Below are 27,548 nucleotides of genomic sequence, written 5' to 3' on the forward strand. Positions count from 1 at the left end.
TAAGCTTTTTGTGTGTATAGAACATTTCTGGGATTTTTTATTTCAACTCATGAAACATGGGACCAACACTTTACATGTTGCTTTTATATTTCTGTTCAGTGTAGTTGAAAACGATGTGTTTGCCTAGTGTCTATCAATGGCTGACTGCAACACATTAATTTGTTGGTCCAATACAGGTAACTACCAGGTGTCACAATATACAAAATATAAGGGTTTTCTAAACATATTTATTTTCCCTAAATAATAGTCTCTTTACATTTCATGCACAATTTAAACACATTTTATTTTCTATCAAAATGGTTCTAACAATTATATTTACTTGAAAGAGTTCTCTGCTTTCAGGACGCTAAGAAAACGTGCAACAGAAATGAACTTGGCATTTTCACCTTGAATATTTGAAACCACAGGGGGGCGATGCGCTCACACTCACAGAGAAAGTTGATCAACCGCCGGCTCAATTGTAACGCTGTGAAGGATTTCAATAGCGAAAATGTCTACGTGCTTTACAACTCGTATCACTTCTGGTCGGATAGTAGCCTACTTCAATACACGATCAGGATGCTCTGCTCACAAGGACCTTGGAACTCTGGCGGCAGCAGGTGAGACGGACAGCATCTATAGACCTGTTGCCTTATAGGGTGGACCCACACAGATTAAATATTTGCTAGACAGAATAATACTTGTTACCAGATTAATATTCGACTCAATCATTTAAAACAATCATAGTGTTTTCTTTTAAATACCTCAAGGGAATTTGAAAATAAAAATGAAGTCTGGATTTATTCAGATGCTGAGGAAGAGGAAAGAGGTGAGTTTCTCTCTATTTCTTGTTTTGGATCAGTGTTTCTATGGTTTCTGATGAAGGATATTCGTTCTTCCTATCCTAGCAAGGTTATTCCCTGCAAGAGTTTAAATTAAATTACAAATAAATCATTTAAGTTGTATTTATTTATGGGAATTCCATTTCCCTTGCTTCCTGAATTAAAATATTGTAGACCCCAATTCTCAAATGGAGTTAGGACCAACCATGCTATCCACATATAAGGGTATAAGGACCTTATCCTGACAGCTAAGTGTTTCTCTCTCCCAGCTCATTCCTCTGATTGGCATCATGGCATTGGCTGCTGTAGGAGCCACCTCTGCCTCACTCTACTTCCTATTTACAAAGAATGATGTCATGTGAGATTTTACGTATTTATCATGTATTTGCTGTACATTTTTATGGCTTCCTGGACCCAAATAAACCTAGTACTTTACTAAAGCATTTTTGTGAAGAGCCCCATGCTGATTTCATTAAGTTAATTTGTTTATCAGTCTCTGACAAGTCTGCCCCGTTAACTTTATATGTTGATAAAGACAAACCCTGGCATAGCAGGCAGAGATATATTCTGTTTTAATCATTTCTCTAACTTTCTTTCAGTTTAAATAAAAGCACAAACCCTGAACCCTGGGAGAGACTGGACCCATCTAAACCACAGAAGGTGATTGATAACATTATAAATGCTTTTTTATGTCTGTCTATTTCTTACCTATCTATGTTAGTATTGAAATGTTCTTGCTTTTTTTTGCTTAATTAGTGTGCTGTGTATGCTTTACATTATAAACCCTCTTCATATGCCTAGTTATTTCTGATAGAGGACCACTCTAAGTTGATATTGATATTGGTATGGGAATTGAGACCACTCTGTGGGTAATGTTATGATTTGATGCCCTGTGGGATTGATTGACTGTGGATGTAGTATGAAGCTAGCAGGGTGGGTGTCAATTCCATTTAAATTTAGTCAATTCAGGAAGTTGACTGAAACTGTAATTCTAATCAAGCAATGAGGAAAACTGGAACTTAATCTTGACTTTACTTTGTCAATTGACTAAATCTAAATGGAATTGACCCCAACGCTGGTGAGTATTTGTAGTAACATATGACCAGTAGTGTTATTGTTGTTGTTGTGTAAGTGGGTGTGGTTTTCTCCCAACTGCAGCTGTTCACCATCAACCAGAAATGGAAGCCCATTGAAGAGCTGGAGCTGGTGAAGAGTATGACCAAGTGATCTTTCTATTTCTCTCCATTCTCTCCACTTCCTCCCCCCTCCAACCTGAATGAGATCTGCCTCCCTGCCCTTCCCTGCACCCCTTCCCAGTCTAGCAGAATCCTTTCTGCCCAGACTAGATTCTCTGATACTTAGTGTGCGGAAACGCTTCTGTTATACTGGTGGGTTATCACTGTGCTCAATACTGTCCCCAGGACTGAGGATGTCCACAGCTGTAGTGTTACTTACATCGCCAGGCTGTAAAGAGTAAAAGCTTTTGTCTTCACTGTAAACCAGCTGTCTGTCTGTCCCAGTGATGTAACTGCACTGTACTGCACTATAGCTGACTCTAAATGTGACCAAAGCTGTATGTGTGTGTGAAATAATAATTATTACAATAAAAATGTACCATTGCTTGTGTTATTAATGAGGAGTGTCTACATGGAGTTAAGTACATCCATTCTGGTAGTGTTTTTCAAAAGCTTGTGTCCCCAACTATCATCAAGGTAACTTTATCACAGCTCTGTCTGGCTTCTCTCTGTCTCTGTCCCCAGAAGTGTGTCTGAGGGAGACATTAAGCTGTGTAACGAAAGCCCTTGTGCCAAACTGTCCATAAGGTGACATCATAGTTCTGTCTGGCTTCTGTCTGTGTCCCAAACTGTCAGTCTAGAATTAGTATTCAGAAAACATTATCGGCCATGCATTGTCTTGACTGATGGAACAGTCCTAATGCACCAGACTGGGCTGCTTGGAGCCAATCCCTCTTTTAACATGATTACTGATTACAGTAATCAGGCAGAGGGAGAGCAGGATGGGGACAGAGTTACCCTCAGGACACTGTGTGTGTCTGTTGTGTCTGTGTGCAGAGACAGTCCTCTTACTGATTGGTGGAGCAATAACACCTACATGTCCCTCTCATAAAGCGTTATTATTATATCACCACTTATTACAAGTATACACTGAGTGTACAAAACATTAGGAACACCTGCTCTTTCAATTGCATAGACCGACCAGGGGAATCCAGGTAAATGATCCCTTATTGATTTACTGTTAAATCCACTTCAATCAGTATAGATGGAGGAGACAGGTTAAAGAAGGATTTTTTTATGCCTTGAGACAATTGAGACATGGATTGTGTATGTATGCCATTTAGAGGGTGGATTGGCAAGACAAAATATTTAAGTGCCTTTGAACAGGTTATGGTAGTAGGTGCCAAGCGCACCGGTTTAGGTGTGTCAAGAGCTGCAACGCTGTTGGGTTTTTCATGCTCAACAGTTGCCCGTGTGTATCAAGAATGGTCCACCATCTAAAGGACTTCCAGCCAACGGCAGGCCAGTGGTCATTGATGAAAGAGGCTGTGAAACAAATTGTGCAGAGCAACAGACGGGCTACAGTTAGTCAACTGACCGTCCAGTACAACATTTGTGCAAAAGACCCATAAAAGAATGCACAACTAGTCATACATGAGTGGGAAGCATTGGCGTCAACATTGGGGTGCAACTCAATATTAGGAATGTGTTCCTAATGTTTTGTACACTCAGTGTATGTGTGGGGTACGGAGATGAGGTAGTCATTAAAAAATCCTGTTAAACACTATTATTGCACACAGAATGAGTCCACGCAACTTATTATGTGACTTGTTAAGCACATTTTTACTCCTGAACCTATTTAGGCATGCCATAACAAAGAGGTCGAATACTTATTGACTCAAGAAATTTCAGTTTTACATTTTGATTTAAAATGTAAACATTTCAAAAAACAATTCCACTTTGACATTATGGGGTATTGCGCGTAGGCCAGTGACACAAAATCTCAATTGAATCCATTTAAGTTCAGGCTGTAACACAACAAAACGTGGGAAAACTTAAGGGTGTGAATGCTTTCTGAAGGCGCTGTAGCTGCCATGACCACAGATGAGCATGTGTCATGTAACCACTGGGTGAGCCTGGACAGGTAGACTCCCTGTGAGGCAAAGTCGTGTTACCTTGCTACCCATATATCAACAGACATTGCTCTATAACCATATCAATATGAGATCTCATGTAAAAAAGACTGTCCATATTATCACAGAAGCTAAATAGTCCATCCTCCTCTCCTTGAAGTAATCAATGATCTGATATGACTGGATGGGTGAAAGCTATACAACAGAACCCTTGCTTACACCCATTCGATTGTGTGAGATCTGCACTTACCTAGAGGAAAGAGGAAAGACATGAAAGGTGCACATGTAAAGGGTTTGAATAGGGTCTGTGTGTGTACGTGACAACAGTCTCACATACACACATCCTGCCACTCACGCCCCTGTTTTGTGATCAGGAAGTCTAGCTCATTGTGACTTAGGCGTCCACTCCACTCCATAACCAGGGCGGAACTCTCAGAACACTGACTGTGTTTCCTCTTGGTTATTGGGATAGGCAGGGTTTGTATCCATTCTAAACTGATCACCCAGGCCAAGAGCAGAGTGCGGTACTAAAGGTTTATGGTGCTCCAGAACAAAATGTCAGGTGGAGGTTGTAAATCTCTCGTCTGAGGGAAATGTAAACAAGAAGATTGCCTAACTAACCACTAACAGACTTGCTCTGTTGCCTAGAAACCAGGCTCGTCACAGTGTGGTGGTTATTAGTATAGAAGGAAAACAGGCTAGTCAAGTGTAGTGGTTATCAGCATGAGTGTTTGCTTCACTTCTTCCTAACTGTGACACCAAGGCTCAAGTCTGGCCAGAACACACCATACTGCTGACAACTACGCCATCTAGTGGTGTTAGTGTAATACAACAGCACAAACAGGATCTCACCACTCTGGTCTTCCATAGAAGCAGAAGAGACCAGACAGCACTCGTGTCCTATAATATATCAGTCAATGTCAAAACCCGGATGTATGACCTCTGTTATTGCCATATTATAACTAAATATGTTAATCTGACTCCCATCTCTGCCTCTTCCCACTGGGCACACACTGGTTGAATCAACGTTGTTTCCACGTCATTTCAATAAAATCGCGTTGAACAAACATGGAATTGATGTCGATTTTAAATATGTGCCCAGTGGGGTCCTTGTATCTAATAACGTATCAACTTTTTAGGTGAGTTTTCAAAATACTATATTTATTATTTCAGAATGTACTAACAGGTTCTTCAATTCACGTTTCCAGTCAACATATATTCCAGGTGAGACAGTGACTGACAGTTATGCTGCATTGTTTCGTAAAAGAAAGCGTGAGTGACAGACACAAAGACAGATCTCACTCTCTCTGTCTCAGTCTAGTGATAATTTAACTCAAGACTGATAACCAAGGCTCATTCACACACAAACTAACAGCTGATCATGTGATCAATGACTGGCCAGTACTGCATCCTGAGGTTATGAAGGGAATGGGGGAGCCTGGTGGGAGGAGCTATAGGAGGACAGACTCATTTTAATGGCTGGAATGGAATAAATGGAACTGCGTCAAACACGTGGCTTCCATATACTGTACAGTTCCATTTATTCCATCCCAGCCATTATAATGAGCCAGTCCTCCTCTAGTTCCTCCCGCCAACCTACTCTGGAAGGGAATATAGCAGTCTCTCTTCTAATGTCCTTACCAGTGTACCACTTAGAATGCATGCCCAATACATAGGCTGCATCCACATTTTTTAGGCTAGGCGGTGGACTCTCTGCAGTTTGTGCAAGTGTGTGTAGCCCTGTTCCTGTGAGTCAGGACCTGCTCGATGCAGCTGGTCAGGCTATAGGTATGGAGCAACAGGTGTCGGGCCTTGGCCTGCACTGGCACTAGAGGGCACTAGAATCACAATACACACATAGAGAGCATTAGGACATTGTCTGTCTCCTCGATTCCTCACGTCCACTCCCTCCTTCCTCTCCTTGCCTCCTTTTGAAGAAGTTCAAAGGTAATCAATGAGGCGAGGAGAGGAAACATGGAAACAAATTTGCTTGCATAAAATTAGACTCCTTCTCCACTAGCGCATATTATGTTTACATAATTGCATGCATGCATTTCTCCTCTGAGAAAACAAGATACAATAAACATTTATTTGATATCAACACATACACTGAGTGTACAAAACATTATGATCATGTTCTGCTATTTCCATGAAAGACTGACCAGGTGAATCCAGGTGAAAGCTATGATCCCTTATTGATGTCACCTCTTAAATCCACTTCAATCAGTGTAGATGAAGGGGAGAAGACAGGTTAAAGAAGGATTTTTAAGCCTTGAGAAAATTAAGACAGGGATTGTGTGTGCCATTCAGAGGGTGAAGAGGCAAGACAAAATATTTAAGTGCCTTTGAATGGGTATGGTTGTAGGTGCCAGGCGCACTGGTTTGAGTGTAAAGAACTGTAAGGCTGCTGGGTTTTTCACGCTCAACTTTTTCCTGTGGGTATCAAAAATGGTCCACCACCCAAAGGACATCCAGCCAACTTGACACAACCTTGGGAAGCGTTGGAGTCAACATGGGCCAGCATCCCTGTGGAACGCTTTCGACACCTTGTGGAGTACATGCCTCGAAGATTTTATGTTTTGTACACTCAGTGTATAATGGTCATGGAATTAGCATAATGCATTTTAATTGACACAAAGCGTAGCCCAAAAAATGTCTGCTCACTACACAGGTAAAGTAGTGCATGAGAGCGCTTTCGGGAACACCGAACGTGAGATTTTCAAGATGGTGACACGGTAGAAATGTTACAAACTAAACAGTGGTTTATAGACAAAACTGAGCAAGGTAATGATTGCGTCTTTAGCATGAATGTAAAAAAGCACTATTGCTAACACATACAAATGCGACCTCTCATCTGAACATGAATTAATAGAGATTTAGAAATACAAATAGACCTATTCCACTCTAAGATCACTCTGCTGAATGACAATACAAGAGGCACGAGTGTCATACTGTAGTACCTGGTGGTAGGCTATGTGCAAAAGCGTGTTCATAACCTATGGCACACAGCATTTACTTGCTACAGATAGCCTTGGAGATATGTTTAGTGGGAATTTGTCATGCTACAGAAGGCCTTGGAGATCTGTTTAGTGGGAATCTGTCATGCTACAGATGGCCTTGGAGATCTGTTTAGTGGGAATCATGCACCATGGCCTATTTATGCATCTACTCACTGGCATACCCCCACCCCCTGCTGCCAGAGAGAGAGGGTGAGGAAGGAAGCCTCTGAGTCAGCACTCTGCACAGCCTTAGTGGAACATGCCCTCAGATTGCAGACACAGCAACCCAAATAGAAAGGCAACGATGAGTCCAACTCTCTGTCTCTCCTTAGGTAACACACAAATTCCTGCTTGATGTGTGAGGGCTACTCCATCCTAACGGATGGCTTTCACAAGTGTTGTGTTGATGTGGCTAATAAGATTCAGATTCAATTCAAACACAATAACTACAACAACGTTTCTTGTCAAAGTTTCCAACACAACAACTTGTACTACACATGTTCTGCAACTTGACATGGTCACATGTCTTTTGTGCTGTTTGGCTGAGCTAGCCAAAGAAGCTGTGACTGCTTAGTTTTCCAGCTTCAAGGATGATGGCTTCTGGGCCTCTTTCTGTATCTAGACTATACTCTTTGGCTGCAAGGAGGCACTGTAGGCTACTTGTTGAGTGAAATGAAGACGTGCAGCTGTGTAGTGAGGCCTAACACTACTCAAGCAAACAAAAGACACTGCTGTTTATCATGCAACTGCTCGGTGTGAAGCGACTGACATTGATTGTTTCTCACCTTGACACAAACACACATACACACACATTTAGTGTCAGGTTGCCTTTTACTGAAGCTGTACCCTGGGAAGAGGCAGGTTGCCAGATAAAAGTGACTGACTGATGTCCCTTTTTGACATAAGATGAGCCCATAGTCTTGTTTCATTCATATCAAATGACTATGATAACGTTGTAACTCATCAGAAAAGATGTATTGTGTTTCACAGAAATTAGAGGTAAACTTATCCCACTCTTTATGAGTCCGATGGTGCGACAGTGCAGCTGCTAGTGACCCCAAACAGTCTCTTCAAAATGTACTTTGAAGAGGGATAACTGTTTTGTGGTGAATAATAACATTGAATGTAATTGTGTGAAATACACTCTTAGAAAAAAGGGTTCCAAAAGGGTTCTTTGACTGTCCCCATAGGGGAACCCTTTTCGGTTCCAGGTAGAACCATTTTTGGTTCCAGGCAGAACTCTTTTGGGTTCCATGTAGAACCTTCTGTGAAAAAGGGTTCTACATGGAACTCAAAAGGGTTCTACCTGGAACCAAAAAGGGTTCTTCAAAGGGTTCTCCTATGGGGACAGCAGAAGAACCCTTTTAGGTTCTAGATAGCACCTTTTTTTCTAAGAGCGTAGACACTGATATGTGAAATTCTGATTGAATTCAGCATAAGAGAAGTAAAGCATATGGCAGCATAATCTGGCAAACATAAAAGGATGGTTTTCCAGCCAAAGATTTAGACTACTAGTCCTGAATTTAAAAAGTACTTTACTTGGAAATTCTCCATTGAGCACGCTTTAACTCCAGGACTAGGCTTAATCTGGGTCAGGGAGACCATCTCTCAACCCTTAAAGGCCCAATACAGCAGGATATGTTACCTGAAAACTAGCTGTTATTGGCAGAGAGGTTTGGAACTTTGTTTGTTATTAAATAACAAATTTTGTCTATTAACTTATACCAGCTGGAGTAAAGCCAAAACTCCACCCATGCAAAACCTGCTGAAATTTCAGGCCGCCTTTTCAAACAGCTCTTACACTAAAAGGGCATTAAAATAATTTGCACAATCTCACAGTATTATTTCAACCTCATGGTGTAGAAATAACATATAAACACAAGAAAATCTGATTTTTGACTTCACTGGCCCTTTAAAACAACCCAGCTCTAACTTTTCTATCTTTTCCCCCCTTTTACATTGAAAGATGTGAAGGTAAAGAGAGAGATACTTGCAGAAGTTCCCTGCAAAGGCGAAACCCTAATTTCAAGTACCCAGGTCCTTCATCTTATGTTTGTGAATGTAGAACGCGGCATTGAGGATATCGGTCTTTGAGTAATGACCTGACGGATCTGGGCTATTTCCCCTGGGCCAGAGGGCCTTCCTCCACAGTGCTGTGCTTTGCTGAGGAGCTTTTCCACCCAAAGTTGATAAACACGCACACAAAAAATTATGAAACATGCTCCACATTTTTACAGTATTTTCCTGTTTTAAGAAGTTGCAATGCAAACTGTGTCCTATAAATTCGTTTTTTATGCCCATGCTGAAAATCTATTTTAGATACCTCCATGTTCGTTTTAGACATCGATTTAGCTGAGATTCCACTTCACAGCATCTGAGCAAGCATATAATGTATAGTGCACATACTTTTCATCTGCTGCACCGAAAAGTTTTAGCCTAGTTTTTAAAGGACTCTATAAGTGCAAGTGGCCAACCATTTTTTTGAACAAACTTGCAGGAGTCAACATCATGTTTTTAAGCTGTACAGGGTGGCAGAAGCTGCTATACCATATCAAACTGTCATTCTGTACTACATGAAACTGAATGGTGGAGCAGAAACATGGAAACAACAGTTGGCTTCTTGACCCAAAAGACCTTGACCTTAGTCTAGATGCCATAAGTAGATTTGCTCATTAACCTCTTATTACAAATGAAATTCACATGGACATTTTAGGATATGGCACCATGATCTTAATGGTTTGGTTGTGGATCATATCAAACTTACAAGCATTTCGCTACACCCGCAATAACATCTGCTAAACACGTGTATGTAACCAATACAATTTGATTTGATTTGATCACGACAGGTCTGTTGTAGACATCCTGTTGAACACCAAAGATCAGTTCCTGGTGATCCAGGATATACCATTTTGATGACATCACTCCATAGGTCGATAAACACTGGTATTCCTCATTGGTAGAATCATCTGAGAATTTGATTGCGTAAGTGTTTTGGAACAGTTGCATAATAAACAGCTCCCCCAATGTGAAATCCTGACTAAAATATTGAGACTCAAGGTTATAGCACAATCTGACAGTGCTGAAAGATGCTGTTGACCAGCTCTGCACCTAGCTGTTTATCTGTGTTAATGATAAAAGCCATCTGTACTCACTGTACCATGCAAACCATCCACAATTTAGAGTTTATGTGTAATGCATTAATCAACTTATATTTGACTGCTGATTCATTCATACATTTTTATGTAGACATTTTGTGCAGGATAATCCACTCTTTGAGAGAGTCCGTAATTGCATGTCACCTCAGATCTACAACAATAATAATTTGGTGGGTGCTTATAATTATTTGTCCTATTTTTTGTGCATATGCCAACTCCCCCTGAGACACCCTCGGAGTGGTATCACGGGTTACGCTATCCCTATCCCAACCATATCATTTCAGTTGAAAACTCAAACACTGGCATTAGAACTAGTGTAATTAAAATAGGCTACTTAATGCCGCCATATTGTTTTATAATAGCATTATACACACAATGTTGTCTGTGCTACATAATTTGTTATTTGATGTCAGTCAAATGTAGGCTACTTTTCAATAAAAGGTTGTGTGCTTAATCAGAAAATGCCTCCATGGTTCAAATATATTTAATGGGCTTAGGCTACAGTAATATGCTACACTCATGGTTAACTTATAAAGATGCGTCTTTTGTAAGTCTCTATGTGTAGGAACACGTCCATCTATTGATCTGCAGCCTATGAACGGTCAGGACAGTGTGGCAGGGTGCCACCTGGACGACGTGCATGAAAACCACGCCTGTCCCAAACTCTTCGCCCACTGCTAAATCCATCGACCTTATTCTCCAAGCTTTCTGGAAGGACGAAGTCAGGGTGGACGATACCAGAATGCCAAACTAAATGATCCATAATAAACCGTTATACATCCTGAGTAGTTGTAGGCTAGGTTCTGTATTTATTTATAGTCATTAAAATATGAGCTACACGTGTGCTCGAGACATGTAGGCTGGCTAACATATCCCAGGCTTTGAATTGAACTTGCTGGTGATGATGCTCGTGGATCATGACTGTTCTGGGACTGATGTTCGGTTGGTTCGTCAGCTCAGCAAGGGTATGAGGATTCAACCAGGGATATGCAGCGGGGGAACCGAGCAGCAACGGGGATGTAAAACTGGAGACGTCAATGAACATATTGTTTGTCTGCAATCTCAGGATGAAACCGGACGGGTGTGTCCTGGAAGCCCAGCACTGGCGACAGACACGCGGCTATCCTCCTGTTCCACAGCAGGTAATGTCCAAAGAAAGCATTGTATATTTTTTTTCTGTAAGGTTTTCAAAGTAGTCGACAAGAGATTAATGAAAACAAACGAATAACCCATTTACACAGGAGCGCTTATATCTGATTCTGTAGATAAGTGTTGGCGCATGGGTGGTGATACAATGTAGCAAAATGTACAGTGCGCTACAATTTACACTAACATTCCACACTAACTTTAAATTAACAATTTAAGAGCAGCCATACGCAAGCACACAGAGGCTGAATATAAATCATGTATAGTCCTGATGAAGCCTAAATGTGATTGTTTTTCTATAGGCCAACTCTGAGAGTTAATAAAACATTTACATTTTCATTTCCCTTGATGACCCAGATTTAATTGGTTATTTCTCAGCTCATCAGCCATAGGTTTCAGGGTTAATTTTTTATTTGACTGGGTGACCCTCATAATCGTAGCCAGCAAAACTGCTCCCTATTCACATTCATCCATTATGGAGAGTCATTGACATGCATGCACACCAGTATTCCAATATCACACCAAGTGTGGAAATACAAGATGTGAGTCATTTTAAACCTTTTGCATCATGTTATCTGAAGTAGGCCTAAGTCGTCATTTGTAAATGTTGGCACCCTTTCCCCGCAATATAACTAATAACGTTTCCAAAATGTTAATGCCTTTTTGGCTAATGAATGACCATTGCATCTTTTGAGCAGTCTGACTCGACATAGGTCTTGTAGTGGACGTGGAGACAGTATTGCAATTTAGGACCTATTTAGTGTGCCTTTACTTTAAATACACATTGGATAGTTAGGCAAAAATGTTTCAGTCCATTTTCAGTGTGGCGACAACTAACATCCCACTGAATTAAATAAATCATGTATCTCTGAGTACAGTATTGATTATATTGCAGCACTTGCCCCATCCCAGACACAAAAGTCCATCCAAAAACAGACGTTATTTATTCATTAAGTTTCAGCAGCCTCTGGCAAGATTTAGCTCCTCCATAAAAGCTAATCGAACCAATGGGGGCGTTTTTGTCTTCTGTCCTAAAACACAAAAATGTCCTCCAAGAAACTCCAAAGCAGTAAATCGACTACTGTGTGTGACCTTGCATGGGATAAATCCAGGTTATCTGGGGTGAATAAACATGTTCTTGAAGGTTGAGTGTGATGTGAGAGTGGCTCTGATCAAGGGCAACCAATGATGATGTTGTCTTTCCAGACCGTGAACCAAGCAGTGGCAGTTACAACGTCTCCACTGGAACGGGAACCTTTTACAGCTGCGTCAGTCAGATCACCATCGGTAATTGTACTTTACAGAATGTCTTACTCTATATCCAAAAGACACGGCAAGGGGAGGCCATATTTGGTTTGGCGGGAAAAAGTCACGCTGAAACTTTCAGAAATGTTTGGAAAATAGACCCTGTGTGAAAAAGCTGACCATGCCAAGAAATCGGATTTTTAAAAAAGATGTCTATCCTTTATCAGGTAGAAGTAGACAAGATCCAATATCATGCATCTTTCACACCTGCACATTATCAATTCCTCAGGTGCTGTATGTGGAGTTCTTGACAATGAAATTGATATCGAGTAGCCTAGATAAAAAGCTAATCTTTAATGGATGCATGGAAGAGTTTTTGACCAGGCACAAGTCATTCACAGATTGATCATTCTAAATGTAGCCCACATGCTTTACCTTGAGCCACCTCTAGTCTTCAGAAAATGACAAATCAATAGCCTTTCTCAATAAGCTGCCTTCAGAGGAGTCAATATACCGCCTGGATGAGCGTGATTTAAAATCTTTCCCCATTGTTTGGCCAGGATAGGGTACTCTGCATCACTATGGGTCCCCTAAAGTGCTAATGGACGATCAGACTCCTCTAATTCAATCCTATTGGTTTGTTGTAGTCTTTACTCTAGTAAGTGCTGTTGAATATTGGAAATGAATAAGCGTATTATAACCATGGACAATTCCTGGATTACAAGCAAAGGGTGTTCTAAAGTGATGAGCTACATCTAATCAAATTTATTGAATTTATTTATTGATGCAGAATATTCGCCTGGTCAAACATACTGACTGCTGCACTCACTATTGTTTGAATTCACTTATTGACCAGGCCAGCTGATCACAGCCCATGATGAATCCAGATACAATTCTATTTTACTGTAAACAAATTGACAAGACTTTCAGCCCGCTTATAGGGAAGGACGTTCAACAAGCACTTGCACAAATGACTGACGATTGGCTGAGAGAAATTGATAATAAAAAGATTGTGGGAGCTGTTTTGTTAGACTTCAGTGCTGCATTTGACATTATCGATCATAGTCTGCTGCTGGAAAAACGTATGTGTTATGGCTTTACACCCCCAGTATATTGTGGATAAAGAGTTACCTGTCTAACAGAACACAGAGGCTTCCTCTCCAACATCATCCCCAGGGCAGCTGTCTAGGCCCCTTCTTTTTCAATCTTTGCTAATGATATGCCACTGGCTTTGAGTAAAGCCAGTGTGTATGTATGCGGATGACTCAGCACTATACACGTCAGCTTCTACAGCGAGTGAAATCACTGCAACACTGCAATTAGTTTCAGAATGGGTGACAAGGAATAAGTTAGTCCTAAATATTTCAAAAACTTAAAGCATTGTATTTGGGACAAATCATTTACTAAACCCTAAACCTCAACTAAATATTGTAAGGAATAATGTGGAAATTGATCAAGTTGAGGTGACTAAACTGCTTGGAGTAACCCTGGATTGTAAACTGTCATGGTTAAAACATATTGATACAACAGTAGCTAAGATGGGGAGAAGTCTGTCCATAATAAAGCACTACTCTGCCTTCTTAACAACACTATCAACAAGGCAGGTCCTACAGGCCCTAGTTTTGTCGCACTTGTACTACTGTTCAGTCGTGTGGTCAGTTGCCACAAAGAGGAACCTCAGAAAATTACAATTGGCTCAGAACAGGGCCCTTAAATGTACACAGAGAGCTAACATTAATAATATCCATGACATGCTGAATGCACCGAGGTGTCTGTTTAAACTACTAGCACACAGCTCAGACACCCATGCATACCCCAAAAGACATGCCACCAGAGGTCTCTTCACAGTCCCCAAGTCAAGAACAGACTATGGGAGGTGCACGGTACTATGTAGAGCCATGGCTACATGGAACTCTATTCAGACCCCTTGACTTTTTCCACATTTTGTTAAATTACAGCCTTATTCTGAAATGGATTAAACAGTTTTCCCCCCTATCAATTTACACAAATTACACTATAATGACAAAGGAAAAACAGTTTTTTGGGGGGGGGGACATTTATAAAATAAAAAACTGATATCACATTTACATAAGTATTCAGATCCTTTACTCAGTACTTTGTTGAAGCACCTTTGTCAGCGATAACAGCCTTGAGTCTTCTTGCGTATGACGTTACAAGCTTGGCCCACCTGTATTTGGGGAGTTTCTTCCATTCTTCTCTGCAGATCCTCTCATGCTCTGTCAGGTTGGATGGGGAGGGTCGCTGCACAGCTATTTTCAGGTTTCTCCAGAGATCGGGTTCAAATTCTGGCTGTGGTTGTGCCACTCAGGGACATTCAGAGACGTGTCCCGAAGCCACTCCTGCGTTGTCTTGGCTGTGTGCTTAGGGTCATTGTCCTGTTGGAAGGTGAACCTTCACCCCAGTGGTCCTGAGCTCTCTGGAGCAGGTTTCCATCAAGGATCTCTCCGTACTTTGCTCCGTTCATCTTTCCCTCGATCCTGACTAGTCTCCTAGTCCATGCCGCTGAAACACGTCCCCACAACTTGATGCTGCTACCACCATGCTTCACCATAGGGAAGGTGCCAGGTTTCCTCCAGACGTGTTGCTTGGCAGTCAGGGCAAAGAGTTCAATCTTGGTTTCATCAGACCAGAGAATCTTGTGTCTCATGTGGTCTGAGAGTCCTTTAGGTGTCTTTTGGCAAACTCCAAGCAAGCTGTCCCGTGCCTTTTACTGAGGAGTGGCTTCCATCTGGCAACTCTACCATAAAGGCCTGATTGGTGGAGTGCTGCAGAGATGGTTGTCCTTCTGGAAGGTTCTCCCATCTCCACAGAGGAACTCTGAAGCTCTGTCAGAGTGACCATTGGGTTCTTGGTCACCTCCCTGAATAAGGCCCTTCTCCCCCGATTGCTCAGTTTGGCCAGGCTGCCAACTCTAGGAAGAGTCTTGGTGGTAACAAACTTCTTCCATTTAAGAATGATGGAAGCCACTGTGTTCTGTTTTGCGAACATAGACTGGAATATGATTCCAGGATTCTTCCGATGGCATTGAGGAGTACACCACATCAGTCACTGGCATTATCCATAAGTGCATCGAGGATGTCGTCCCCACAGTGACTGTACACACATCCCCCAACCAGAAGCCATGGATTACAGGCAACATTCGCACTGAGCTAAAGGGTAGAGCTGCCGCTTTCAAGGAGCTGGACTCTAACCCGGAAGCTCATAATAAATCCCGCTATGCCCTTCGAAAAACCATCAAATAGGCAAAGCATCAATACAGGACTAAGATCGAATTGTACTACACCGTCTCGGACGCTCGTCGGATGTAGCAGGGCCTCAAACTATTACAGACTACAAAGGGAAGCACAGCCGAGAGCTGCCCAGTGACACAAGCCTACCAGACGAGCTAAATAACTTCTATGCTCGCTTCGAGGCAAGTAACACTGAAACATGCATGAGAGCATCAGCTGTTCCGGATGACTGTGTGATCACACTCTCCGCAGCCGATGTGAGTAAGACCTTTAAACAGGTCAACATTCACAAGGCCGCAGGGCCAGACGGATCACCAGGACGTATACTCCGAGCATGCGCTGACCAACTGGCAAGTGTCTTCACTGACATTTTCATCCTCTCCCTGTCTGAGTCTGTAATACCAACATGTTTCAAGCAGAACACCATAGTCCCTGTGCCCAAAAACACTAAGGTAACCTGCCTAAATGACTACCAACCCGTAGCAATCACGTCTGTAGCAATGAAATGCTTTGAAAGGCTGGTCTTTGCTCACATCAACACCATTATCCCAGAAACCTTAGACCTGGGACTAAACACCTCCCTCTGCAACTGGATCCTGGACTTCCTGACGGGCCGCCCCCACGTGGTAAGGGTAGGTAACAACAAATCCGCCACGCTGATCTTCAACACATGGGCCCCTCAGGGGTGCATGCTCAGTCCCCTCCTGTACTCCCTATTCACTTATGACTGCACAGCCAGGAAAGAATCCAACACCATCATTAAGTTTGCTGATGACACGACAGTGGTAGGCCTGATCACCGACAATGATGAGACAGCCTATAGGGAGGAGGTCAGAGACCTGGCCATGTGGTGCAAGGACAACAACCTCTCCCTCAATGTGATCAAGACAAAGGAGATGATTGTGGACTACAGGAAAAGGAGGACCGAGCACGTCCCCATTCTCATCAACGGGGCTGTAGTAGAGCAGGTTGAGAGCTTCAAGTTCCTTGGCGTCCACATCACCAACAAACTAACATGGTCCAAGCACACCAAGACAGTCGTGAAGAGGGCATGACAAAACCTATTCCCCCTCAGGAGACTGAAAAGATTTGGCATGGGTCCTCAGATCCTCAAAAGGTTATACAGCTGCACCATCGAGAGCATCCTGACAGGTTGCATCACTGCCTGGTATGGCAACTGCTCGGCCTCCGATCACAATGCATTACAGAGGGTAGTGCGTACGGCCCAGTACATCACCGAGACCAAGCTTCCTGCCATCCAGGACCTCTATACAGGTGGTGTCAGAGGAAATTGTCAAAGACTCCAGTCACCCTAGTCATAGACTGTCTTCTCTGCTACCTCACGGCAAGTGGTACCGGAGCGCCAAGTCTAGGTCCAAGAGGCTCCTAAATAGCTTCTACCCCCAAGCCATAAGACTCCTGAACAGCTAATCAAATAGCTTCCTAGACTATTTACAACCCCCCCCCCCCCCCCCCCCCCCCCCCCCCCGGAGCGATGCTGCTACTCTCTGTTATTATCTATGCAAAGTCATTTTAATAACTCTACGTACATGCATATTACCTCAATTAACTCGACACCGGTGCCCCCGCACATTGACTCTGTACTGGTGCCCCCTGTATACAGCCCCGCTATTGTTATTTACTGCTGCTCTTTAATCATTTGTTATTCTTATCTCTTACTTTTTGGGGTATTTTCTTAAAACTGCATGGTTGGTTAAGGGCTTGTAAATAAGCATTTCATTGTAAGGTCTACACCTGTTGTATTCGGTGCATGTGACAAATACAATTGGATTTATTTGATTTGATTTTCTTGGGGACCTTCAATGTTTTGTTACCCTTCCCCAGATCTGTGCCTCAACAGAATCCTGTCTGGGAGCTCTACGGACAATTCCTTCAACCTCATAACTTGCTTTTTGCTCTGACACGCACTGTCAACTGTGGGACCTTATATAGACAGGTGTGTGCCTTTCCAAATGATGTCCAATCAATTCAATTGACTACAGGTGGACACCAATTAAGTTGCAGAAACATCTCAAGGATGATCAATGGAAACATGATGCACCTGAGCTCAGTTTTGAGTCATAGCAAAGGGTCTGAGTTTTTTGGGGGGGATATATATATATACTGCTCAAAAAAATAAAGGGAACACTAAAATAACACATCATAGATCTGAATGAATGAAATAATCTTATTAAATACTTTTTTCTTTACATAGTTGAATGTGCTGACAACAAAATCACACAAAAATAATCAATGGAAATTTGGAGTCACACTCAAAATTAAAGTGGAAAACTACACTACAGGCTGATCCAACTTTGATGTAATGTCCTTAAAACAAGTCAAAATGAGGCTCAGTAGTGTGTGTGGCCTCCACGTGCCTGTATGACCTCCCTACAACGCTTGGGCAAGCTCCTGATGAGGTGGCGGATGGTCTCCTGAGGGATCTCCTCCCAGACCTGGACTAAAGCATCCGCCAACTCCTGGACAGTCTGTGGTGCAACGTGGCGTTGGTGGATGGAGCGAGACATGATGTCCCAGATGTGCTCAATTGGATTCAGGTCTGGGGAACGGGCGGGCCAGTCCATAGCATCAATGCCTTCCTCTTGCAGGAACTGCTGACACACTCCAGCCACATGAGGTCTAGCATTGTCTTGCATAGGAGGAACCCAGGGCCAACCGCACCAGCATATGGTCTCACAAGGGGTCTGAGGATCTCATCTCGGTACCTAATGGCAGTCAGGCTACCTCTGGCGAGCACATGGAGGGCTGTGCGGCCCCCCAAAGAAATGCCACCCCACACCATGACTGACCCACCGCCAAACCGGTCATGCTGGAGGATGTTGCAGGCAGCAGAACGTTCTCCACGGCGTCTCCAGACTCTGTCACGTCTGTCACACGTGCTCAGTGTGAACCTGCTTTCATCTGTGAAGAGCACAGGGCGCCAGTGGCGAATTTGCCAATCTTGGTGTTCTCTGGCAAATGCCAAACGTCCTGCACGGTGTTGGGCTGTAAGCACAACCCCCACCTGTGAACGTTGGGCCCTCATACCACCCTCATGGAGTCTGTTTCTGACCGTTTGAGCAGACACATGCACACTTGTGGCCTGCTGGAGGTCATTTTGCAGGGCTCTGGCAGTGCTCCTCCTGCTCCTCCTTGCACAAAGGCGGAGGTAGCGGTCCTGCTGCTGGGTTGTTGCCCTCCTACGGCCTCCTCCACGTCTCCTGATGTACTGGCCTGTCTCCTGGTAGCGCCTCCATGCTCTGGACACTACGCTGACAGACACAGCAAAACTTCTTGCCACAGCTCGCATTGATGTGCCATCCTGGATGAGCTGCACTACCTGAGCCACTTGTGTGGATTGTAGACTCCGTCTCATGCTACCACTAGAGTGAAAGCACCGCCAGCATTCAAAAGTGACAAAAACATCAGCCAGGAAGCATAGGAACTGAGAAGTGGTCTGTGGTCACCACCTGCAGAACCACTCCTTTATTGGGGGTGTCTTGCTAATTGCCTATAATTTCCACCTGTTGTCTATTCCATTTGCACAACAGCATGTGAAATTTATTGTCAATCAGTGTTGCTTCCTAAGTGGACAGTTTGATTTCACAGAAGTGTGATTGACTTGGAGTTACATTGTGTTGTTTAAGTGTTCCCTTTATTTTTTTGAGCAGTGTATATATATATTTTTAAGTTGTTAGTACTTTTTACCCCTTTTTCTCCCCAATTGGTAGTTACAGTCTTGTCCCATCGTTGCTACTCCAGTACGGACTCAGGAGAGGCGAAGGTCAAGAGCCATGCGTCCTCCGAAACATGACCCCGCCAAGCCGCACTGTTTCTTGACACACTGCTCACTTAACCCAGAAGCCAGCCAGCCACACCAATGTGTCAGAGGAAACATCGTACAGCTGGTGACCAAAGTCAGCGCGCATGCGCCTGGCCGCCACAAGGAGTTGCTAGAGTGCGATGGGACAAGGACATCCCAGCCGGCCAAACCCTCCCCTAACCCGGACGACGCTGAACCAATTGTGCGCCGCCTCATGGGACTCCCGGTCGCAGCCGGCTGCGACACAGCCCGGAATCGAACCTGAATCAAGTGCTGCGATGCAGTGTCTTAGACCACTGCGCTACGCGAGAGCCCCCTGTTTTTTATTTTTAATACATTTGCTAAAATGTCAACCAGTTTTCACTTTGTCATTATGGGCTACAATATCTAGATTGATGAGGAAAACATTTAATTTAATCAATTTTAGAATAACAACATGTAGAAAAAGGGAAGGGGTCAGAATACTTTCCGAATGCACTGTAACTGATGATTTAAAAAACAGATAATAATACACCTTATGGAACAGTTGGGACTGTGAAGAGACACACACAGGCACAGACACACGCCTACACATGATAATACACCCACTCTACACACAAGTACACATTTTGTGTACTTGTGTGTAGATTTTGTATTGTAGATTTGTGGTAGTAGAGTAGAGTAGAGCCTGAGGTAACATACTTAATGTCTTGTGAAAAGTGTTATGAAATGTAATGTCATGTAATATGTTGCCTTAATGCAACTTATTTTTTTACTTTTAGATGTGTATATTGTTGTGAATTGTTAGATACTACTGCACTGTTGGAGCTAGGAACACTTGCATTTCGCTACACCCGCAATAACATCTGCTAAATATGTGTATGAGACCAATAAAATTTGATTTATTTTATTGTTGCTGGACTCCAGAAAGAGTAGCTGCTGCCTAGTGGGGATCCTTAATAAATACAAAATAATACAAATCTAGCCCAATTCTAGGCACCAGCATTGTAGTGTGTCTTGGTCCCTGTAAGAGGCAGGAAGTGCTGGCAGTGGTGATCTGGGCCTCACGTTCCTCAGAGAGCTAGGCAGGGCATTTATTTTTATGATGACTGCGACAGTGATGTTGCTTAGAACACACTGTATCATTCAAACAGCTCATTGCATGGATGGTTTTAGAGGGCACCCTGAAGCACACGCAGGTGTGGATTACCTTGTATACTATAGCATTTCAAGTAGCATACAGTTGTAATGGAGGTTGAGATTTCCCAGGGACCCACTACATTTGCAATGATAAGAATAAAGATTTATGTTAATGAATAAATAGTAGTAATATAGTTGCCACCTGAAGATGCGATACATTTTTTTCCTACATTCTTAATTCCATTTTAGTGCTTGCTTCAGTGTAATGTATAGCCTAATAAAAAATGCAATGAATTATGCATTACTGTCTACTGATGCTTTACACAGCATTAATAAGAAGGCTACTAGCTCTTCAGTATGGGCCATTATACTGTCAATGTTTGTCTATGGAGATTGCCAGCAATGGTTGTGGCTGAAATAGCCAAATCCACTCATTTGAAGTGTATCTTATAATGCACTGGGGATGTGTTTCCAGAAAAGCTGGAAAGGCCTTCCTCTCATTGCTCTTTGGTGTGATGCCCGTTGAGTGTGGACAGAGACATTTGCGTTCATACAATGTCTTTAGGATTGTTGGGTTTGTTGGCAACCTTCATGTGGTATGCTTCAAAAGGAAAGTCAAATGCATAAAGTAAACTCTGTTAAATCAATTCAAGTTAAATGTACACTATGCAGCATGCTATTAATGTTACCATATTTTTCTTATTTAATTCTACAGATTTTACAGAATTTACATACTTCCACAAAGGTGCTTGCAGGTGGAAATGTTTCACAACATACCTTTTAATATAGATTTAGTTGTCAACCGTCAAAACATACTTTTTGTCATAAGTAGCCTCCTCATACTTAGTTATGATACTTCCCAAGATGTATGTGTAAGTAGACCACTGACAAACGAGAAACGAAGATGGACTCATCAAACAAGGGAAAGGACAGTCATGGAGTTGGCAACATCAACCACTAGAGTGCAGCATTGTTATGGACATAGCCCCCCCCCCCCCCCCCCCCGATTTTTATTTTGAACTGGGAGAGCGAAATATGTCAGCATTTTGCTGAATTGGTTCAACTAGGGAAGCGGAACCCTGAATTTCTGAGATATGGGAAATGTAATCGTAAGTGGAAACTCAAGCCTCCAGAGAGCAACAACATTAGTTTCATTATGAAACAGGAAATTATTTGAATAATATCACTAGTTTCCCTTTTCAAGGAATGGGATTTTTCTGCAATGTCTGCCTTTCTGGGATCTATTCAATATCAAGGATTTTCAAAGAACCCTGACATTGCTGTAAGAGAAATAGACTAAGTATGCAAGTTGCAAGGACAAGTGTTCACATTCACATGCTTTCCAGGGTTATGTGTTATAGGAAGGGAGTCTGTGTTTTGAGAAACTCTTTCAGTCTGAGATATTAATATTCCCTACAGGGTTTGATCTCGGGGGCCAAGTGGCCATTGGTATCTCTCATTGGAACAGTCCATTCCCTCCCAGAGGTCACCCCCTGTGTGATAGTCCTGATGGGGTTCGGTCCGAGGCCTCCGCTGCCGCAGCCCCGCAACTCCCTGAGTACCAAGAGCCAGTGTCCTGTCCTGCCTCCCTGTCAATCAACCCTATATCATCCCTCTGCAGCGCCAGCCAGGAGACCATCAGCGACAGCAGCACAAGTAAGGTTTCATCTTTCAACTTTGAACCCTGACTTCATTCTAATCTCAGCTCTGTGGTTTGGTCACAAAAAAATACGGTCTAGAAACGGTTTATCCTGCCCAAGCTCAGAACCTTTGGCGGTGACCGTAATCGGGGTAGATGGCAGTAGTGCGAGCCATCAGGAGATGTATACTGAACAAAAATATAAACGCAACAATTTCAACGATTTTACTGAGTTATTCATTTGAAATAAATTCATTAGGCCCTAATCTATGAATTTCACATGACTGGGTAGGGGCGCAGCCATGGTTGGGCCTGGGATGGCATAGGCCCACCCTCTTGGGAGCCAGGCCCACCCACTGGAGAGCGAGGCCCAGCCAATCAGAATGAGTTTTTTACCCACAAAAGGGCTATATTACAGACAGAAATACTCCTCAGTTTCATCAGCTGTCCAGGTGGCTGGTCTGACGATCCCGCAGGTGAAGAAGCCGGATGTGGAGTTCCTGGGCTGGTGTGGTTACTCGTGGTCTGCGGTTGTGAGGCCAGTTGGACGTACTGCCATATTCTCAGCAATGTTGGAGGTGGCTTATGGTAGAGAACTGAACAGCTCTGGTGCACATTCCTGCTGTCAGCATGCAAATTGCATGCTCCCTCAAACCATGAGACATCTGTGGCATTCTGTTGTGTGACAAAACTACACATTTTAGAGTGACCTTTTATTGTCCCAGCACAAGGTGCACCTGTGTAATGATCATGCTGTTTAATCAGCTTCTTGATATGCCATACCTGTCACATGGATTAATTATTTTGGCAAAGGAGAAATGCTCACTAATAGGGATGTAAACAAATTTGTGCACAACATTTGAGAGAAATAATATTTTTGTGTGTATGGAAAATTCCGGGGATCTTTTATTTCAGCTCATGAAACATCAGATCAACACTTTACATGTTGTGTTTATATTTTTGTTCAGGATAGATGTGCTGATTCAAGTGATAATGAGAGTAGTGTCTGTGCTTTTTGGAGTTAGGCCAGTACAGTGTTTATCAGTGCCAATGGTGACGAGTTATATCGAGTCATTCTGTTGGTTCTGAGATTCACAGAAGAGAGTATCCTGGAATCACATTATAGTATGAACACACCTAGATTGTTCCATGTCATTTCAGCAAGCCATGACACCCACTATCTCAGATTGTTCTGAAATTATTTCTGTTGTTAGAAACAGATAAAATGTCCTGCAACATTATTTTGTTGAAATATACTTTGTTGAAATATAATTTGATCTCTGAGAAATTAAGATAATTGATTGCACCCAAATTGGCCATTTTTAATTTATAGGATTCATATAATACTGAATAAATAAATTGCCGTGGGGTGTTGGTGGTCCGTGAGTGGCTTTTGACAATTTCTCTGGATTCCTCATGTCTAACTCATTGTTAGAAAAAGGTTTGGTCCAAATTGGATGTTTGGCACTATATTTATTGAATATTATATGAATCCTATACATTTAAAATGGCCAATTTGGGTGCAATCAATTAGCTTAATATCTCAACAAAATAATGTTGCAGGAATGCTAATCTTATGTTTCTAACAACATTAACGTTTTCAGAACAATCTGAGATGGTAGGTGTAAATCCTCTTTCTTGTGCTTTTTGAGGTGGAACAACCCTCCTCTGACCTTTTTAAATAATATGTGGATGCGTTCCACCTTATTGGTTGACTGTGAATCTAATATTTGAAATACCATACTGGACATCACAAAACCTAACCAAGCACACACACACACATACACACACAGTGTATTTCTGGTTAGCACCAGTAGTGGAAAAAGTACCCAATTGTGATACTTAAGTAAAAGTATAGATACCTTAATAGAAAGATACTCAAGTAAAAGTTAGTCACCCAGTAAAATACTACTTGAGTAAAAGTCAAAGTATTTGGTTCTAAATATACTTAAGTATCACAAGTAAATGTAGTTGCTAAAATATGCTTAAGTATCAAAAGTAAAAGTATACATCTCTTCAAATTCCTTATATTAAGCAAACCAAACAGCACCATTTTATTGTTTTAAAAATGTATGGATAGCCAAGGGCACACTCTAACACTCAGACATTATTTACAAATTATGCATTTTGTGTTTATTGAGTCTGCCAGATCAGAGGCAGTAAGGATGACCACGTGTTCTCTTGATAAGTGCGTGAATTTGACAATTTTCCTGTCCTGCTAAGCATTCAAAATGTAACAAGTACATTTGGGTATCAGGGAAAATGTATGGAGTAAAAAGTACATTATTTTCTTTAGGAATGTAGTGAAGTAAAAGTAAAAGTTGACAAAAAAATAAATAGTAAATTGCAGATACCCCCAAAAAAGTCTTAAGTAGAACTTTAAAGTATTTTTAATTAAGTACTTTACACCACTGGTTAGCAAACTGTGTTCCAGTTGGATTCTGCCTGAAAACACATTGTTAAAATAGTGTTACTAACATGGTAAAGCATACAACAGACTTTTGAAAACACACTCTTGGAAAGCAGCCAGCTATTATATATATGAAGGGTTTGTTTAATTTGTAGTAGCGTGACACTCACTCACAGTGTTTCATGCAAGTAGGGTAACTAATGGTAGAATTTTTCATAGGGATTCCTCCTTTAAAATATACACACTGTACACAACAATGATGTATTTGTGTGTGCACCAATGTGTTTGTGTGCATGTGTGTGAGGTGCTGGCTTTAAAAAACACATTGACAGCCAGAGCAGCAGCAACTGTCATTCCTTTGGTCAACAACCACACTAATAGAGCCAGCCCTGCTCTGATTGGCTACCCTCAAAGCTCCTCTCCCACGGATTGGCTGACGGGGATAACTGATTAAGAATACTGATTGTCTTGCAGCTCTCTTGCTCTCCCCCTCGCTCTCTCCCTCTCTCTGCATAAACATTCTGCTTGTATTTTTCCCTGAGAGAGGATCTAAGCTGGTCTGCATCTGTTTCTTCCTGAGCTGTGCCTCGTGCCGGCTGGACAGAGGTTTATATAATCTGAGGGATGTTTTGGGGATGAGCAGAGTGTGTGTGTTTGTGTCTGTGTGTGTGGGAGCTCAGAAGCTAGAGCAGAGCACTGCGGTGCTCAGGAGTAGAGGTAAACATGGGGAATGCAGCTGATTGCCTCTGCAGAAGGTCCTTTTCCTTTTCCCCCTGCGGGCTTTAGTGCGGGAGCCAAGTTTAGCTAGTTGTAGCTACTGTAGCGCTTGCGGAGCCTCCACTGGGTCGGCCCCGGGCTGTGTCGTCCTCTCCTCCTGTTGCCCTCTGAGGGGTTGAAGTTCTCTCCCTCTCCACCTCGCATGGTGAGTGCTGCAGGCAACTTGTTTTAGACCCACAGCAGTGTTTCCCCCCCCCCCTCTGTAGTGGTTTTGCTGCAGTAATCTCTCTCTCTCTCTCTCTGTCGCTCTCGCTCATCCCCCCCTCTGTTTCGATCTCTCTCTTTCTCTGTCCTTCACTCATATGCTATGACCCACATGTTCTCTTCTTTTACTGTCTATCATCTCTGTTCTCTTTTCACACTGTTGTGTTCCTGAACCGTACAGGCATTTGACCTTCACACGCACATACACACACACACACTCTCTCCCTCGTTCTCCCATCTCTCCTTAGCTCCTGTTCACCCCTTCTCTCTCTCTTTCTCCCTCTCTCTCTCCCGTATCGCCCTCCCTCCCACACAGTTTCACTCCGGGGGTTGTAAATGAGCTGTGTGTCCTAAGTGTAACACTCCTCCATTATGCATGGTTCAGGGAAGGAGAAGTGGGTCAGGGCTCAGTGGAGACGTCATGTGTCCGAGCTCTGTTGCCCATCTGGCAGGCTTGAAACAGCCATTGTGTTGCCCCGGGGCCTGACACTAGCTGGAGGTCTGTTGTCCCTTGACTGTGCTGGTGTAGTGGTCCAGAACCCTTCTGTCTTCCTGATACCTGGTCCCCATGGCAACCCCTCCCCCCTTTTTATTTTCCGCTCACTTACCCAACCAGCTAGCCTACTGTGAGCTGTCATGCTAAGGCAAGGTTATGTCATATGAACTGAGGAGGCGCTAGCGATCTCATTGGGGAATCATTTTTTGCAAAAAAAGATTTCTCTACTGGCAATCATCAGTGGTTATGATACAGGGTTACAAATCAACTAGCAATACTGTTATACTGTAGCATTTTTCATTCAATTCAAAAGTAATTTTCGAAGCATAACTAGCAGTTCATGCACTTTGTTGCAAAACATCTTAATATTGAACAAAAGTTTTATTGTACCCAAGAATTATTTCCGCTAACTAGCTATTTGAAAGCCAACTGAAACTAGAGGGCTTCTAACTTTGACTATTTATTTGAACCCTACTTCTGATTTTAAATATTCTCATGTAGCCTAGATTGTTGGTTAATCGGTGTGTCTGACTGGGTATCATGCAACATTTGTTGTTGTCTGTCCTGTTCAACAGTTTTAGATTGTTTGTAGATTCCATGATAAATATATTGTGTAGGTTGTCTAGTTTTTGACGAGTTCACCATTTCCAGACATTCAGATCCAAAAATGGGCGTCCATCCCAAAATATCTCGGTGCTCTGTCTGTTTTCCTCTGCTGCCAAGGCTGAGGTGACCTCACCAGTAGCTTATGTTACAAATGATTGGAGATTCCATATGAAACCACGACAAAGAAATACCATGATTTTGGGGGGATTTTCACAACTTTATTCATATCATTTGGGGGAAGCATTGTTGACATATTTGACATTTGTATCTAAAAGTGTAATTGAGAAATAATTAATAAAAGTTTGCATATTTATGACATTTTGTCCTGGTTTCGTATGGAATCACTCGATTTCGTATGGACTCAAATGCAGGTATGACAGAGAGTCTTACAATGATACAGAATTACATACAGAATCAATGTGAAATAAATATTCTGAATCAATACTAACCAATCTCTTTTTCATCATGTAAGAGGTGACATTTATGGGAACGAGGGAAAAATTATTTGACTCTTGACAGAATTATTATTTTGTAGGAAACACTATTGTTGTGAATTGTTAGATATTACTGCACAGTTGGAGCTAGGAACACAAGCATTTCGCTACACCCACAATAACATCTGCTAAATATGTGTATGTGACCAATAAAATTTGCTGTGAATTGTGAGCCAGGCTAAATCATGTTAGCTAAACAGTGGCGATTTTAGCAT

The 27,548-nt window shown here is 42.4% G+C and overlaps 2 protein-coding genes across 4 annotated transcripts in view; both read left to right on the top strand.

The window, feature by feature from the left end:
• Positions 1-419: 419 nt before the first annotated feature.
• On the top strand, positions 420-2,454 carry LOC115180242 (normal mucosa of esophagus-specific gene 1 protein). Its single transcript, XM_029742180.1, has 5 exons — positions 420-599; positions 750-808; positions 1,091-1,179; positions 1,421-1,481; positions 1,980-2,454. Exons 1-5 carry the CDS (start codon positions 491-493, stop codon positions 2,046-2,048), a joined length of 387 nt encoding a protein of 128 aa, XP_029598040.1. The 5' UTR covers positions 420-490; the 3' UTR covers positions 2,049-2,454.
• Positions 2,455-10,760: 8,306 nt separating this feature from the next.
• LOC115180049 (anoctamin-4) overlaps positions 10,761-27,548 on the top strand; it is a 44,851-nt gene continuing 28,063 nt past the window's right edge. Inside the window, exons 1-4 of one of the 3 annotated variants that reach the window (XM_029741944.1) lie at positions 10,761-11,088; positions 11,190-11,265; positions 12,476-12,556; positions 22,127-22,363. In XM_029741944.1, coding sequence (XP_029597804.1) covers positions 11,041-11,088; positions 11,190-11,265; positions 12,476-12,556; positions 22,127-22,363 — 442 coding nt within the window. In that variant the 5' untranslated portion in view covers positions 10,761-11,040. Of the gene's footprint in view, positions 11,266-12,475; positions 12,557-22,126; positions 22,364-25,268; positions 25,679-27,548 lie in introns of those variants that run through there. The other 2 variants (XM_029741943.1, XM_029741945.1) reach the window with 2 other exon arrangements.

The sequence above is a fragment of the Salmo trutta genome, chromosome 40 (assembly GCF_901001165.1).
Source record: "Salmo trutta chromosome 40, fSalTru1.1, whole genome shotgun sequence".
Taxonomy (NCBI): Eukaryota; Metazoa; Chordata; class Actinopteri; order Salmoniformes; family Salmonidae; genus Salmo; species Salmo trutta.